The following is a 15,154-nucleotide window of genomic DNA, read 5'->3' as shown; positions in this document are numbered from 1 at the left end:
ACACCAAAAGGTCTGCTTGGTGGTTCCAATCACCTTCTGAACCTAGAAGGGGAAACTTTGGATGGACATCAATATATCCTACTTTAATGCATCCCACAGAGATTTCCTGAACAACACCAGACCTGCACAGGAATTCCTCTAATAGGCCAGGTTTCCACTGCCCTCATGCCTGACCAGATGGCCAGGCCATTGGCCATTGCCTCTGATTGAATGAAAACCCAAACAACGGGCCTTTTACTACTGTTCCATTCTGTCATTCCTGGAAAAACAGCATGCTGTTCAGCCGACTGGGCTGATCTGTTCTTACCTTCTCTGAGCGGAGTGGTAGGCTTCTGAACAGGATGTTGTCCATTCACCGTGAACCACCAATCAGCTCTTCTGTTGACCAGTCAGGAGCTATTTATAGGGCACTGTCCAAGCGATAACAGAATCCAGCAGCTCCTCGGTCTAGAAGTCAGCCCTAGGGAAAAAAGGCTTCCTGCTTATATCTCCTTGCTACCCTGAGGCAGCAGGATCTTGCATAAAGCATTTCCATTTCATTATCTTACTCTTGGGGCTCTCAGTACCCATTAGAGCAACTCTGACATCACCCAAGATACTGTGGGTGCTCCACGTTTCTGGATCATTTTATGTCCTTCAGTCATATGAGTAGCTCTAATTTATGTCTGATAACGAGATTGTAAATGCCCGGAAATGGAAATTCTCTTGTCCAGATTCTTTGGTCACAAGCCGGTGCTCATGAGACACTGTCATAATGCCCAGTTCACTCTCTACATGGACCATCACACAGAGACCCGCCCCCCCACCAGCACTTCTGCTTCTGTTCCACGCTGTGTGGGCTGGGACACTTGCGTGGGTTCCCATTTAGCACGTCCGATTAAGGTGGCTCAAAGGGCAGATTTACATGCCTGTTTTACGAGACTAAGTAGGGAAATGTTCCCCAGTGAGGTACGACGTCCACCCGCCTAGCACAATCAGGTAAGAGTCATGATTCACACCAAGCCTGCTCAGCCGTATCAGTTCTCCTATTAACTCTTCCCCGAATTCCATCAGCCCTCACATTTTCTAACTGTAGCTCCTAATAGGGCTTCACCAACACATCTTGATTTTACAATACAGGTAGGGGAAGTGTTCCCCAGGTCATAATATCCATTCCCATAAAATATTAGGTAAAAGAGACACAAATTCTCAACATAGAGCCTGCTTAAATATTCCATCTTTCATAGTCTACCAGCCATGACATTTTTATATTCTCTCAGTCTGAGTCACATTTAGCAGCAGGCTTTGGTACCACAGTTTGTGGAAAAACCATTATGAGGGAGCACCTAGAAACTCTTTTCCCAGTCCCTGACCACAGTACCCACCTTTTAAAGTTTTAAACTGTGTCCCAGTTTCTTTTTCTTTTTTTGTTATTTTCCCTCCTTTTTAAAGTATGGAAGCTCAAGTATAAGAGGCAAAATTTTTAAAGCTTTATAAAACAAAACAACTCCCTTTGCATTCTATAAAAATTGACAGAAAAGCCCCTCACCAGGAGAGAACTGCTCGTAGGCCCCACCCCCAAACCCCTACAACCCGGTCTCTGTGGGACTGGGGCCATTCTGCAGGGGACAACACTGAGGGCCACCTCTCCTTCTTCCCACTGCCTCCCTGACCACTGCCCCTCAACCTTCACCCCTAAGCAACTCCCCAACACATGTGGCATCAGATTTCCAGTTTTTCTTCCATTCTGTAACAAGAAGGTGGGAAAGAAGAAGAAGTAGACAATACATTTTATGCTGGTAAATGGATGGTGGGGCAGGGGGCAGGGGGCCAGGGCAAACAACACACACACTTGGTCTCTATGGAAACATCAAGTTTGATAGCAAAATGTGGTGGAATGCAGGCCTTGGAGACGGAGATGGGTGTTTAGCAGTGTTATTCACCGGGTGTGACTGCACTGTGAAGGTCGGTGATACAAGTTGTGTGACCTGTTGGGGAAGGAAGGGACAAGGGAAGGGGGCAGAAAACGAGTTTTCTAAAGAGGGAATCTAACAAGTGCATGGCATGTCCAGTTAGTGAGAAGCAGAGGTTTAACCTTGTTGCTTTCTTTGTAATGTCTCTACCAGGTCGTCCTTAAGGGCTTATTGTTCTGATTTGTCTGCAAAAGTCTGCACAGACCTCAGCCCATTGATGATGTCCTTTGTGTTTTCAAAGTAGATCTCATTCGGCATACCTCTGATTTTATTTTCCATATCCTCAACCAGATGAGGGCAAATACTGGCTTTGTGTGGGGAGCAGTTCCTCAGTTTCACTTTCTCCATGTGTTTGGTAAGGCTGCCTCTGAGGTTCATGGTGCCAGAGCCAGATTCGTTGGTTTGCAGCCACAGCATCACGGCGGAAGTTCAGCTTGGAACGAACGGTGCGACCATGGGATTGCTGCTGCACTCCCGCCTCACGGACAGAGTCCCGGCAGCCTTCGACCTTCTGTTATCCATCTCCAGCCTGCTTTATGAGGATCACTCCGACAAAGCCATGATGCAGAGAGGTAGATGATGAGGTGCTGCCCTCAAAATACATGTCTCAGTCCTGGTCAAAGGCATTGTTGGCTTCCACCTCCAGCTTTCTCAGCTGGGCAGAAGGCACGACCCCATCTTCCAAGGGAGGGTCATGCTTGTTCCTTCTGGTAACCGGTGGGAGTCCCCGTCTATGTCGTAGTCACACAAAAGGTACTGCTTTCCCGCCACCTTGTCTCTGGCCATTTTCAATGGCTGGTCAACAGAAGACAGGTCTTCAATTGCCTGGGGACCAGGCCCATCAGGCCACTGAGGCTCCCCTCGATTTTCTGGGGAGGCAGGCGCCTCAGTAAGTCCAACACGCACTGCAGGGCTGATCACTCCTGGTGGGGGTGGTCCTGGTCCCAGTTCCGGTGCCTGTGGCTCTCCTCACCATGGTAGGGCCAGCGCCCAGTTTACCCACTTTTCTGCAAGAGGGTTTGAGTCCCAAGAGAGGGGTTGAGCCAAGGGACGGGATCCATTTTCCTAATATTTATTTATTTTTTTAAATATTTTATTTATTTATTTTTTTGAGAGAAGGGAAGGGAAGGAGAAAGACTGAGAGAGAAACATCAATGTGTGGTTGCCCCTCATGTGTCCCCCACTGGGGACCTGGCCTGCAACCCAGGCATGTGCCCTGACTGGGAATCGAATCGGCAACCCTTTGCTTCACAGGCCCATGCTCAATCCACTGAGCTACACCAGCCAGGGCCTTAATATTTATTTTAAAAAAAAAAGATCTTACTTATTTTATAGAGAGACGGAGGGAGAAAGAGAAAGAAAGAAACATCAGTGTACAAGAGGTACATTGATTGGTTGCTTTGTGCATGACCCTGCTGGGGACCTGTCTCCTCAACCCAGGCATGTGCCCTGACTGGGAATCAAACCAGGGAACTTTCAGTTCACAGGCGGATGTTCAATACACTGAGCCAACCATCCAGGGCTACCAATCTTTAAGTTGACTAATTGTCCTAACCACTCTCCCTGGGGAGGTTGCTTGTACAATCTTCTAAGCCTCCCAGGCTCTGTGGCACCTTCTTTCCTGGACGGAAGCTACAGGTATGCTGGGAAACCTGGCCACCCAAGAGTTACATCATGCTCTGCAAGACTGGCTGCAAAGGAGGCAGGCTCTGGCAAAACTGGGAGGTGTCCTCTGAGTAAGCCCAAGGTTTCTCCAACTGTTTCCGCACCCCACATCTCTCCCAGGGCCACATCCATCTCTGTCCACCCCATTACAGACTGACTTTTTCTGATGGGGCACAAGTAGGTACCCACAGAGTGCTCATGGGTTACAGAATCCACTCGGCTCCTTTCACATACATGTCTACTTAACACAGAAAAAGGAAGAAACCTGTTCCTCAACAATGTCTTCTAGGAAGAGAAGAGTCAGATTTCCTGGCAGATGTCACCAGCCTGAGCTTTCCATGAACACACCAGGGAAATTTCACAACGCTGGAAGCAAACAGATCTCAAAGTGCAGCAAATCAAGGGAGCCCCAGCTAGGTGCTCCCAGCCAGCAGCTGGCATTGCAGGGAGGGAGGAGGCAAAGCTCACTGGTGCCCTCTGACCCCTCCAGGGCTTCCAAGTCTGGACAGAGTCAGAATCTCCCTCTTCACTAGGGAGCTGAGTGAGCCCCCAGCTGGAACTGGCAAGGAAGGCGCTATCCCCACCCACCAAGCACCCTGAGGAGACCTCAATGGTTCTGCCTTCCCCCCGTGTGGGCAGGTCTGAGTGCTATTTCCACTCGATAGATGAAAAATGACAGTCTCAGTAAGGAGAGGTGAGGGGTGGGATGGGGCGGGGCAGGAACACAGCTGGACTGGCAATGCCCAGTTTGACCCTGTGCTCCCAAAACAGATTGCCTCTGGAAGTTCCCTCCACCAGAAAGTTAGCCACAGAACAGTCAGTAGCTTGTCTAGAAGGGAAAGCTTCAGTTTAGTGAGAAAACATATGAGTCATGACTAAAATATTTACGTCCATGAGAAGAGAAGATTTATGAAATCTGTGTAGTGCCCTGACTGGTGTGGCTCAGTGGATTGAGTGCCAGCCTGCATACCAAAAGGTTGCCAGGTCCATTCCTGGTAAGGATAGATGCCTGGGTGAAGGGCTAGGTCCCCAGTTGAGGGTGTGAGAGAGGCAACCAATCACTGTTTTTCTCACACATCATGTTTCTCTCCCTTTCTTTCTCCCTCCTTTCCCTTCTCTCTAAAGAAAATAATAAATAGCTCTGGCTGGTGTGGCTCAGTGGATCGAGTGCTGGCCTGAGAACCAAATGGTCGCTGGTTTGATTCCTAGTCAGGGCACATGCCTAAGTTGTGGGTCAGGTTGGGCCCCCAGTAGAGGGTGCTGGAGAGGCAACCACAAATTGATATTTCTCTCTCTCTCTTTCTCCTTCCCTTCCCCTCTCTCTAAATAATAAATAAAATATTTTTAAAACAAACAAAATATTTTTTAAAATCTTGAATGGTCCATTAGGCAGTTTAAAATGTCCAGAAGCAGCCCTGGCTGGTATGGCTCAGCAGATTGAGCACCAGACTGCAAACCAATTTGATTCCCTGTTGGGGCATATGCCCTTTGCAAGCCAGGTCCCCAGTAGGGGGCGTGCAAGAGGCAACCACACATTGATGTTTCTCTCCCTCTCTCATTCTCTTCCACTCTCTAAAAATAAATCAATAAAACCTTTAAAAAAAATGTCCAGGAGCAGTGTGAACAGGCTTCCCTGGAATGTACTTTGGACAGGTAGAAAAAGTAAGGTTAAGTGCCTTTCGTAACATTAATATTCCTCCACCAATATTGATTTGTAAATAGTATCACTTTATCAATGGACTAATCATTTAAATGCATGTACAATAGTTAGAAGCAGAAACTTTAGAGCAGGAGTGTCCAACCTTTTGGTGTCTCTGGGCCACAGTGGAAGAAGAGTTGTCTTGGGCCACATATTAAATACACTGCAACATGTAATTGTAAAAAAAACTCATGTTTTAAGTAAATTTACGATTTTGTGTTGGGCTGCGGGCATAGCCATCCTGGGTTGCATGCAGCCTGCAGGCAGTGAGTTGGACGCCCCTGCTAGAGTATCTGGTAGAACTAGGTCCAAACCATAGCCTTTTCTTTTTCAAACCAACAGTTGGTAGTTTTCCATTCTTGTTTTTCATTTTCTGGAGCTAACTGCTGGGTGTCTCTGGCCAGTTTTTCTACATTATCAGCTAGGGAAGTATCCCTTTGGACCATGACAGAGGTCTGACTGCAGCTGGTTCCCTAAGGGCTGTGGAAAGGTCAGCGAGGGGATTTCATTTAGCTTCTAGAGAGTCAAATTTAGAATGCCCTGGGATCTTAGCAGCAAGTAAAAGTATAACAACCAATAATTCCCAAACATAGGGCTACTTCTGATTTTACCTGCACTGGAAGCAAGGAAGCCATGTTATTTCTATAACATTCCAGGGTCATTAGCTACTCTGAAGACATCTATCCACTGTCAATATAAATGTTGGCAGTTTTACCCTTGGCTAAAATAGAAACTGGAGTAAGGGCATATAATTTAGCTTGCTATGAAGTAGCTTAGGTACAAATACTACCTTGATGACTTCAAAACATACCCAGTACAGTACTTACAATTTTTGTTCTTTACATATAAGCTGTCTATAAACCACAAAAAATCAGCATTACCCAGAGAAACCTGTAGCAGATCCTCGCAAGGGGTCAGAAGGTGATCCATCAGTGCCAGGGAGTCATGAGGAGCTTCACTAGTATTGGAGGGAAGAGTAGATGGATTAAAGTAATTACATGAAAGTCAGGTGAGGTAACTAAATAAAACGTGCTGAGTGTAATGAAAATTGGGAGAGCTTCTACTGCATGGGATATGAATACGGTCAAAGGGGATCCCGCAACAATTCCCTCTGTGGCCTTAACCAAGAGGGGAGTGCTAGTAGTGATGGTCTGAAGGCAAGGGGTCTATCACTTAGTCACAGGATCCAACCGCTGACCATGGTGTCTGAGGGGACACCATGGTCTGTGGTGAGTCCCATGTTTTGGGGTGAGTACCACAAGAGCATTCCCTTCCTTTTCATGTACAAAAAGGAAAACGGGAATCTCATCATGGGGATGCCCAAGAGCTGGTGCGTTCATGAACTTCTCCTTTAAGGCGTAAAGGCTACGTTGTCTCATTCTTCCCATAAAATTCCATCAGGACGGCCATTCTTTAGAAAAACATAGAGAGGTTTTGTCATAAGAGATTTTGGGTCCATTTGTAACAACAGCTGACTAGCCCAAGAAAATCTTGCAACTGAGGCTTATTTTTGGGTCTTGGAAAACTTAGGACACCCTAAAACCTATCTGGATCCAGGCGTAGTCCTTGTTCCGATGCCAGATGTCCCCAATATCAAACCCCAAATATCAAACCTGAATTTCGACAAGATGTCATTTTTATTTAGACTTTATGTTCCCTTTTAGGCCAAAAGTTCTAACAGGTGGATGCTATCTTCCTGTGAGGAGACCTGGGAGGAAGAGCAAAGAAGTAAATCGTCCTATAATGAGACAAGGTAGAACCTGTAGGGAAAGTTTCACCACCCAAATCAGCCTTCAGGGTGTGTGAGAAGGAGAAGGGTTTTCAGTAGAACCAGAGGCATTCCTTTCCAGGTAAATTATTCTCCCTCCCAAGTGAAAGCTGAGAGGTATTGGCTAGCTTCATTGACTGAAAAACTAAAAAATGCACTGCATGAATAAGTTATCATCAAGAATTTACTTCCTGCCCTGGCTGGTGTTGCTCAGTGGATTGAGCGCAGGCCTGCGAACCACACAAGTGCGGTTCAATTCCCATTCAGGGCACATGCCTGTGTTGCAGGCCAGTCCCCAGCAGGGGATTCATGAGACGCAACCATACATTGATATTTCTCTCCTTCTCTCCTTCCCTTCCTCTTTAAAGATAAATAAATAAAATCTTAAAAAAAATACATTAAAAAAAAAAAGAATTTACTTCCTGCCCTGGCTGGTGTGGCTCAGCCGGTTGAGCATCAGCCTATGAACTGCAAGTTCGCTGGTCTGATTTCCATTCAGGGCACATGCCTGGGTTGTGGGCCAGGTCATCAGCTGGCGACATGTAAGAGGCAACCAGCTGATCTCTCTCTCACAGCGATGTTTCTCTCCCTTTCTCCCTCCCTTCCCTGTCTCTAAAAATAAATAAATAGAATCTTAGAAAAAAAAGAATTTACTTCCAGTGGGATGGATATTAGTAGTGTACAGGGAATTAGAAATAGGGTGTTGAGGGATAACAATGGGGACTAGTTCAAGGGACAACTAGGCCCCAAGTCTTGAAATTTTCTATTATGGGCTTTATGCTTTGAAGGGCTTCATTACTTATGGGGCATTAATCATGGGAGGGATGCTTGAGTAATCTATTTGAATCTTAATAGATGTGGGTTCTGCCCATATCAATGGAAAATATTACCCATAAAGAGGATGGCAGCTAGTCCAACAGGGACAAATGATCAGGGTTCATAGAGTCAGGTATAGTATTGTCGGAAGTGGAACAAATAAAATATGTTGCAGGGTCATTTTGTCCACCTGATTGACTATTTTGATAGCTACTATCAAATTCTAGAGTTACTTCTCCTCTTGGTAGAAAGAAATTCTGGCAGGATATTTCTCTCATTAGTCTCAGCTTAATAAATGAATAGAGACAGAGATACAAAGGAGAAAAGAGTATCTCTTAAAGGGCCTAAACAAAAGGAATAGGTTCAGAAACCTGTTGAGGTTTAAGATCCCACCATTAGAACTGTTTTATTACTCTAAAGTAGGGCTGCTTTATAGCAGTGGGTTGAGCCAAGAACAGATTCATGGCCAATCCAGAGAAAAGTTTCTCCAAGCTGATTAAGTGGGAGGAGGAGGAAGAACACCTGTAGTTCTCAGAACCCCATCATTGCTGATTAGGACAGCTTTGAGAAGGTTGAAGTGTCAAAATCTGCAACAATCCTTTTGCGATATCCTGGCTCTCTGCAACAACAGCAGAAGCTAGAAGGCTTTTGCTTTTGTACTGGGGCCTTTATTAGCCGAAGGTGAAAATCAAAATTCTTAGCAATCTTACTGCTGAGTGACTCATCTATGATGCAAGCAAGCTTATTTGCTAAATTGACCAAACCTAAGTAGATTGGTTTCCCACTCCATCCTGGTCCTTTCAACTAAAAGGGAAAGGTCTCTCTCTGTTCAGCCCATTAACACAGAGTTAAAACAGGTGTCCAACATTTTGGCGTCTCTGCACCACACTTGAAGAAGAGTTGTCTTAGGCCCCACATTAAATACACAAACACTAACAGAAACTAATGAGCAAAAAAAAAAAGTTCCGTACATAATTTTCATGATATCTGCTACCAAAGATAAGCAAAAAAGTCCTCACATAATAACCCTAATTACGCAGCGGCCCTTTCGATAATCTTTCAAAATTGTTGAGCAGGTGACAAGTTTTGATCACTAATATAGAAAAGGTACATATCTATATATCTATATATATTTAGCATTTAAAAAGATTTTATTTATTTACTTTTAGAGAGAGGGGAAGGGACAGAAACATCAATGGGCAAGGGATCAGTTGCCTCTCACATCCCCAAGTGAACAAGGGAAGACCCATGTTTAACACATTTAAATGAGTGGTTAAATCCACTAAAAATGCTAAATCTGTAAGCCAGTTTTCATTGTCAAGTTCTGGCACAAACTTGTTTTTTGATACCATAAATAACTTGATAACATGTCACAAATAATAAAATCCTTCAACATTTGGCCTCGACTTAGCTACCTTACTTCCAAAAAGTAAATGATGTCGCCAGAGTCAGCATCAATACTTTTAAGGAATTCCCGGAACTGGCGAGAATTCAATCCCTTGGTTCTTATGAAATTCAAGTCCCGAGGATGATTTATTTGCAAGACAGTTCCCATTTTTAAGGCATTGGTGCATAAATTTTCTCTTCTTAAAAAAGATTTTATTGCCCTGGCTGACGTAACTCAGTGAATTGAGTGTGGGCCTGTGAACCAGAGGGTCCTGGTTAGATTCCCAGTCCAGAGCACAAGCCTGGGTTGCAGGCCAGGCCCCCAGTAGGGGGTGTGCAAGAGGCAACCACACATTGGTGTTTCTCTTTCTCCCTCCCTTCCCCATTCTCTAAAAATAAATAAATAAAGTCTTTAAATTATTTGTTTGTTTATTTATTTATTTTTAGAGAGAGAGGAAGGGAGAAAGAAAGGCAGAGAAACATTGATGTGTGAGAGATACATCAATCAGTTGTCTCTCGTACACCTACCCCCTGCTGGGGACCTGGCCCACAGCTCAGGCGTTTCCTTGACTGGGTATCATATCAGGGACCTCTGGGTTTGCAGCCCAGCACTCAATCCACTGAGCTGCACCAGGCATACATTTTCTTGGTATACTATGCAATGATACTTCATCAAACATGAGTTTTGAGTGGCAATCGCATTATCTTCTATTACTTTTGCAAGCCCCTCTCTTTTTTTTTTTTAAATATTTTATTTATTTATCTTTAGAGGGGAAGGGAAGGAGAGAGGGAGAGAAATAGTATGGTTGCTTTTGAGACCGCAGGAAGCCCCTCTCTTTTACCTACCATCCCTGGGGCACCATCAGTAACTATACCAGATATGTTGACAATGGGCAAAGAAAATCTCTTTAACATACTTTTTACTACTTCATATAAATCTCTTGATTTAGTTGTGTCTTTTAATGACATTAAAAAAGCCGTTTCTTCAGTTACAGTATATTCATCATCAATCCCTCCAATGAAAATGGCAAGTTGAGCCTCATCTGTAGCATCAATGCTATTACCCATCACCAAAGCATGAAACTTAAAATTAGCAGCTTTACTCTCCAAGCTTCTTTTGATAAATTTTCCAGTTTCTTCAGTTCTCCTGGCTATAGTCTGGTGAGACAAACTGATTTTAGAAATATACTCCCCCCCTTTTTTTAGGGCAAATTATATCTGCCACATTTTTTATATATTAATAAACTCATCATCAGTAAATGATTTTGATTTTTTTGCTACTATATATGCTACCACAGCCCTGGCTGGTGTGGCTCAGTGCACTGAGCACCTGCGGTTGAACTGAAAGGTGGCTGGTTTGATTCCCAGTCAGGGCACATGCCTGGGCTGTGGGACAGGTCCCCAGTAGGGGGCGTGTGAGAGGCAACTGGTTGACATCTCTCTCACACATCGATGTTTCTCTCCCTCTCTAAAAATAAATAAATAAAATTGTTTTTTAAAGTAAAAAGAAAAATAAATATGTTACCACAGAACTAGCTTTTATCATGGAATCCACCCGAACTGTTTTTGAAAAAATTTTTGTTGAGAAGACTTTTTTCAGTTCTGCTATTTTGTCCTTACAACACAATCCTTCCTACACATTGAATTTGGCAGCATGTTTTTGCATATAATGCCTTTTCAAATTATAGTCTTTGAAAACTTGCACAAATTCCCTACAAATAAAGCAAAATGCCTTACTATGTACCTCAACAAAACAGTCATCTGTACAGTTTTCACTGAACAATCTTCCTTCATCTGTGATTTTTCATTTTGGGGTTCTTTTTGGTTTGGACATGCTCTAGAAGCCTCCTGGGATTAAAAAATAATAATAATAGATAAGGGACTTTATTTACTTTTACCTAGGAAAAACTGACAGGAAATTAATACCTAGGAAAATAGAAAGCAAGGTTTGGTCCATTCTATAGCCCTCTTGGCTGCTGATGCAGGTTGAGGAACACGCCGATTGTAAAGCATTGCAGGTGATGTGTGAGACACCGCCAAGGTGTGGAAATACCTTTAACAAGTAAGAATGCTTACATGACTCTAAATAACATTAAATGTCTAGCATTGCAATGACAGGTTGAGATATTATTGATAATTGCTGCCCTACTAAGTCACGAGCACATATAACATCTGATGTCAATTCTGTCTGAGCCTGTAAGATAACACACTGCAAGCTGCACTGCCATAAAATTGAAGGCATGTGTACAAATAGCAGAAGCGTACGTACATTTATTTTATGTGACATTGTGACACGTAATCACAAAAAAATCTCATGTTTTAAGTAAATTTACGATTTTGTGTCGGACCTCCTTCATAGGCATCCTAGGCCACATGTGGCCCATGGTCTGTAGGTTGGATACCCGTTCTAAAATTTTCTTGCAGTGAGGCAACTTCGGATTCTCATAACATTTGAAGGGAAAAGGTGCCATTCGAAATAGGCACTGCATTTATCTTTGCCAATTTTAGCTCTAGGATTGTCCGATTCGTTTGGGAATCTCAAAGGTTCCTCACAATGGCCATTGATACTCCATATGACTTTTGGTCAGAGAAGTCCATTCAGTTAAATATGCATATAAAGCCCTGGCTGGTGTGGCTCAGCAGCCAGACTGTGAACCAAAGGGTCACGTGTTGGATTCCCAGTCAGGGCACATACCTGGGTTGCAGGCAAGGTCCCCAATAGCGGGCCCGCGCAAGGGGAAACCAGAGGCTGATGTTTATCTCCCTCTTTCTCTGCCTTCCCCTCGCTAAAAAATAAATGAATAAGGACTTCCGCCAAGATGGAGGCATAGGTGGAGATGCCGTGCTTTCTCACACAACCAAGTTTAGAGACAAAATATTAGCAACAGAAAACATAGCCAGAACACAGAAAATTGAACTTCTCCGAAGTCTGATAACACCGAATACTTCAGCCTGATCGGTAAGAGGGGCAAAAGCCAGCAGCTGGCAGAGCGGGGTTGCACAGGAAAACTCGGTCAGATGAACTCAGGCGCGTGGATCCCAGGTGTGGGGTTGCAAAGGGCCAACCCAGTGAGCTACCTAGTGAGCGCGACCCAGTGAGCGACCAGTGGATCCGGCGAGGGTGAAGGGCTGTGGGTTGACTGTGCTGGTGAATTCCTGCGCAGATAAACCAGCGAGGGAGTGTGCAGTGAGATGGGACCCAGCGGGTCCCAGCGATAGGAGGCAGCAGAGAGGGCCGCCATTTCCCCACTCTGACCCCGCCCCCACATACAGCGTCACAACCCAGCAACCCGCCCTGGAGGACCCGCCCTGCCTCTAAGGCTCCGCTCGTCATACTTAATGGACGCGAACAGACCAAAAATGGCTCAAGAAGATCTCAAAGCCCCAGAGCCTAAGTGACGAAGTGATGAAGAAATAGCAAAACTTTCAGATGCACAGTTCAAAACACTGGTGATCAGGATGCTCACAGAACTGGTTGATTTTAGTCACCAATTAGAGGAACATATGAAGGCTAATTGAAATGAATGGCAATGCACAGGAAACCAATAGTAATGGAAAGGAAACTGGGACTCAAATCAAAGGAGTGGACCAGAAGGAGGAAAAAAAATGACCAACCAGAAAAGAATGAAGAAACAAGAATTCAAAAAAATGAGGAGAGACTTAGGAACCTCCAGGACATCTTTAAATGCTCCAACATCCGAATTATAGGGGTACCAGAAGGGGAAAAGGAACAGCCACCAGTGGAAAACTTATTTGAACAAATAATAAAGGAGAATTTCCCCAATCCAGCAAAGGAAATAGACTTCCAGGAAATCCAGGAAGCTCAGAGTCCCGAAGAAGTTGGACCCAAGAAGAAACACACCAAGGCACATCATAATTACATTAGCCAAGATGTACAGTCACCTACAAAGGAGTTCCCATCAGACTGTCAGCTGATTTCTCAAGAGACCTTACAGGGAAGAAGGGGCTGGAAAGAGGTATTCCAAGTCATGAAATCTAAAGACCTACAACCAAGATTGCTCTATCCAGCAAAACTTTCATTTAGAATGGAAGGGCAGATAAAGTGCTTCTCAGATAAGATCAAATTCAAGGAGTTCATCATCACCAAGCCCTTATTATATAAAATGTTAAAGGGATTTATCTAAGAAAAAGAAGATAAAAAAGATGAACAGTGAAAGGACAGCAAACTCACAGTTATTAACAACCACATCCAAAAGAAAAGCAAGCTAAAAGGACAGCTAGATCAGGCGCAGAACCATAGAAATGAAGATCTCATGGAGGGTTAGCAACAGGGGAGTGGGAGGAAGAGAAGGGGGGAGAAGGTACAGAAAATAAGTAGCATAGATGGCAGGTAGAAAATAGGGGAGGGCAAGAATAGTATGGGAAATATAGAATCCAAAGAACTTGAGACACATGGTCACAAACTAAAGGGGGGGAATGGTAGGGGTGGGGGGTGCAGGGTGGAGAGGAATGAAGGGGGGAATAGGACAATTATAATGGCATAATCAATAAAAGAAAAAATAAATGAATAAAATTGTTTTTAAGACATGCACATAAAGACTGTGGCTTTTAAACACAATTTTAGGCAAAGTGCATTTAGGAGGGTCGTTCTGAAAATATTTAGATCTAAACTGAGACCCCATTTTCAGAGCTTTTTCTCTAGAGCAAGGGCTCAAAACAGTCTAAAACAGCTCGAGCAACTTGCATGTTAAAAACTAGCCATTATCACTTCAGAACAGTTTGATCACGGTGTTTCCACAAAGACTAAAAGCCAGTTCTTCAGTGGAAACAGCCTGCTCTAGGAAGAGACGAGCCACAGGCTAACAGTGCAGCCGCCATTAGCAGCCTGATCCCCCTAGAGTCTGACCAGAACGCCAAACTAGCTCACAAACAAGGCCCTTTAACAAAACAAAAAATTCAAAACAGTTCCCGAATGAATCTTGGAGAACTTCAGAACCAGAAGCGGAGGCTCAGTTCCAAGAGAAGACGCCCTTTCCAGCTCCGGAGTTGGGGAAGAGACGGCGAACTTAAGACAGCTCTGTGGGCGCCATCACCTGTTTGCCCCCCAGTCCGGAGCTATCGGGTTTCTTTTCTGGATTCCGAGCGAGACCCCAAAGTTGGTGGGTAAAAAAGTCGACCACATATTTATCATCCAAAAAGGATTTATTCAGGAAAAAAAAAGGATTACAACTCAGAACCCAGAGACTCGATGAGCCACAAGTACAATCCAACTGTAAGAAAGATGGAGAAAGAACTTTATAAAGTGGCACAGGAAGTTAAGAGAAGGGCTGACCCGACCATAGAGCTCTGTTGTTACCCTAGAGCTCATCCTGTAGGACTTTCCTGACATAGGATGTGAGAGCGCCTCCTACAGGCCCTCTCAATTCCTGTCTAGGTTGAGTTCTCTTACAAATTTTGACACAGGCAACCCTACTGCATGGTACTCCTGGATGGAGCCGCAGAAAAAGAGGGCATCCCAAGAAAAGGGTCTCCCGAGAGACGAGCCGGAGACCTCCGCGAAGTTCGCTAGGACTAGAGCGCTCGGTGCCAAAAGTGCTACTTGAACCGGTGCCCCTCTGGGGCAAAAATCTTGCGTGCACTTCCGCTGAGCGGGGCCGTTGCTGGGCGGGGCGGTGACGTCACCCCGGAAGGGGCGTACCCGCTAGGAGCCTGGCCACGCCAGGCCGGCCGGGAGGGGGCTGGAATCTTTGCCATGGCGGCGGCTGCAGACGCCGATTGTCGGCGCGCAGCCCTGGAGGTGGTGACTGCGGCTCCCGAGAGGGGCGGCGGGAGCTGCGTGCTGTGCTGCGGGGACCTGGAGACCACGGCGCTGGGCCGCTGCGACCATCCGGTGTGCTACCGCTGCTC

The 15,154-nt window shown here is 45.0% G+C and overlaps 1 protein-coding gene and 1 pseudogene across 4 annotated transcripts in view; one reads left to right on the top strand and one right to left on the bottom strand.

The window, feature by feature from the left end:
• Nucleotides 1-1,499: 1,499 nt before the first annotated feature.
• LOC119058146 (F-actin-capping protein subunit beta-like) lies at nucleotides 1,500-3,817 on the bottom strand (annotated as a pseudogene).
• An 11,117-nt stretch (nucleotides 3,818-14,934) lies between these two features.
• The window catches only part of ZNF598 (zinc finger protein 598, E3 ubiquitin ligase), an 11,737-nt gene continuing 11,517 nt past the window's right edge, over nucleotides 14,935-15,154 (top strand). For 3 of the 4 annotated variants that reach the window (XM_053671700.1, XM_053671701.1, XM_053671699.1), the window contains exon 1: nucleotides 14,935-15,154. This exon is cut by the window's right edge and continues 64 nt beyond it. In XM_053671700.1, coding sequence (XP_053527675.1) covers nucleotides 15,000-15,154 — 155 coding nt within the window. In that variant the 5' untranslated portion in view covers nucleotides 14,935-14,999. The other variant, XM_037157276.2, reaches the window with a different exon arrangement.

The sequence above is a fragment of the Artibeus jamaicensis genome, unplaced genomic scaffold (genome assembly GCF_021234435.1).
Source record: "Artibeus jamaicensis isolate MK-2021 breed Jamaican fruit bat unplaced genomic scaffold, CSHL_Jam_final contig_700, whole genome shotgun sequence".
Lineage (NCBI taxonomy): Eukaryota > Metazoa > Chordata > Mammalia > Chiroptera > Phyllostomidae > Artibeus > Artibeus jamaicensis.
The sequence above is the reverse complement of the archived record's forward strand: the minus strand, read 5'-3'. Positions and strand labels throughout refer to the sequence as shown.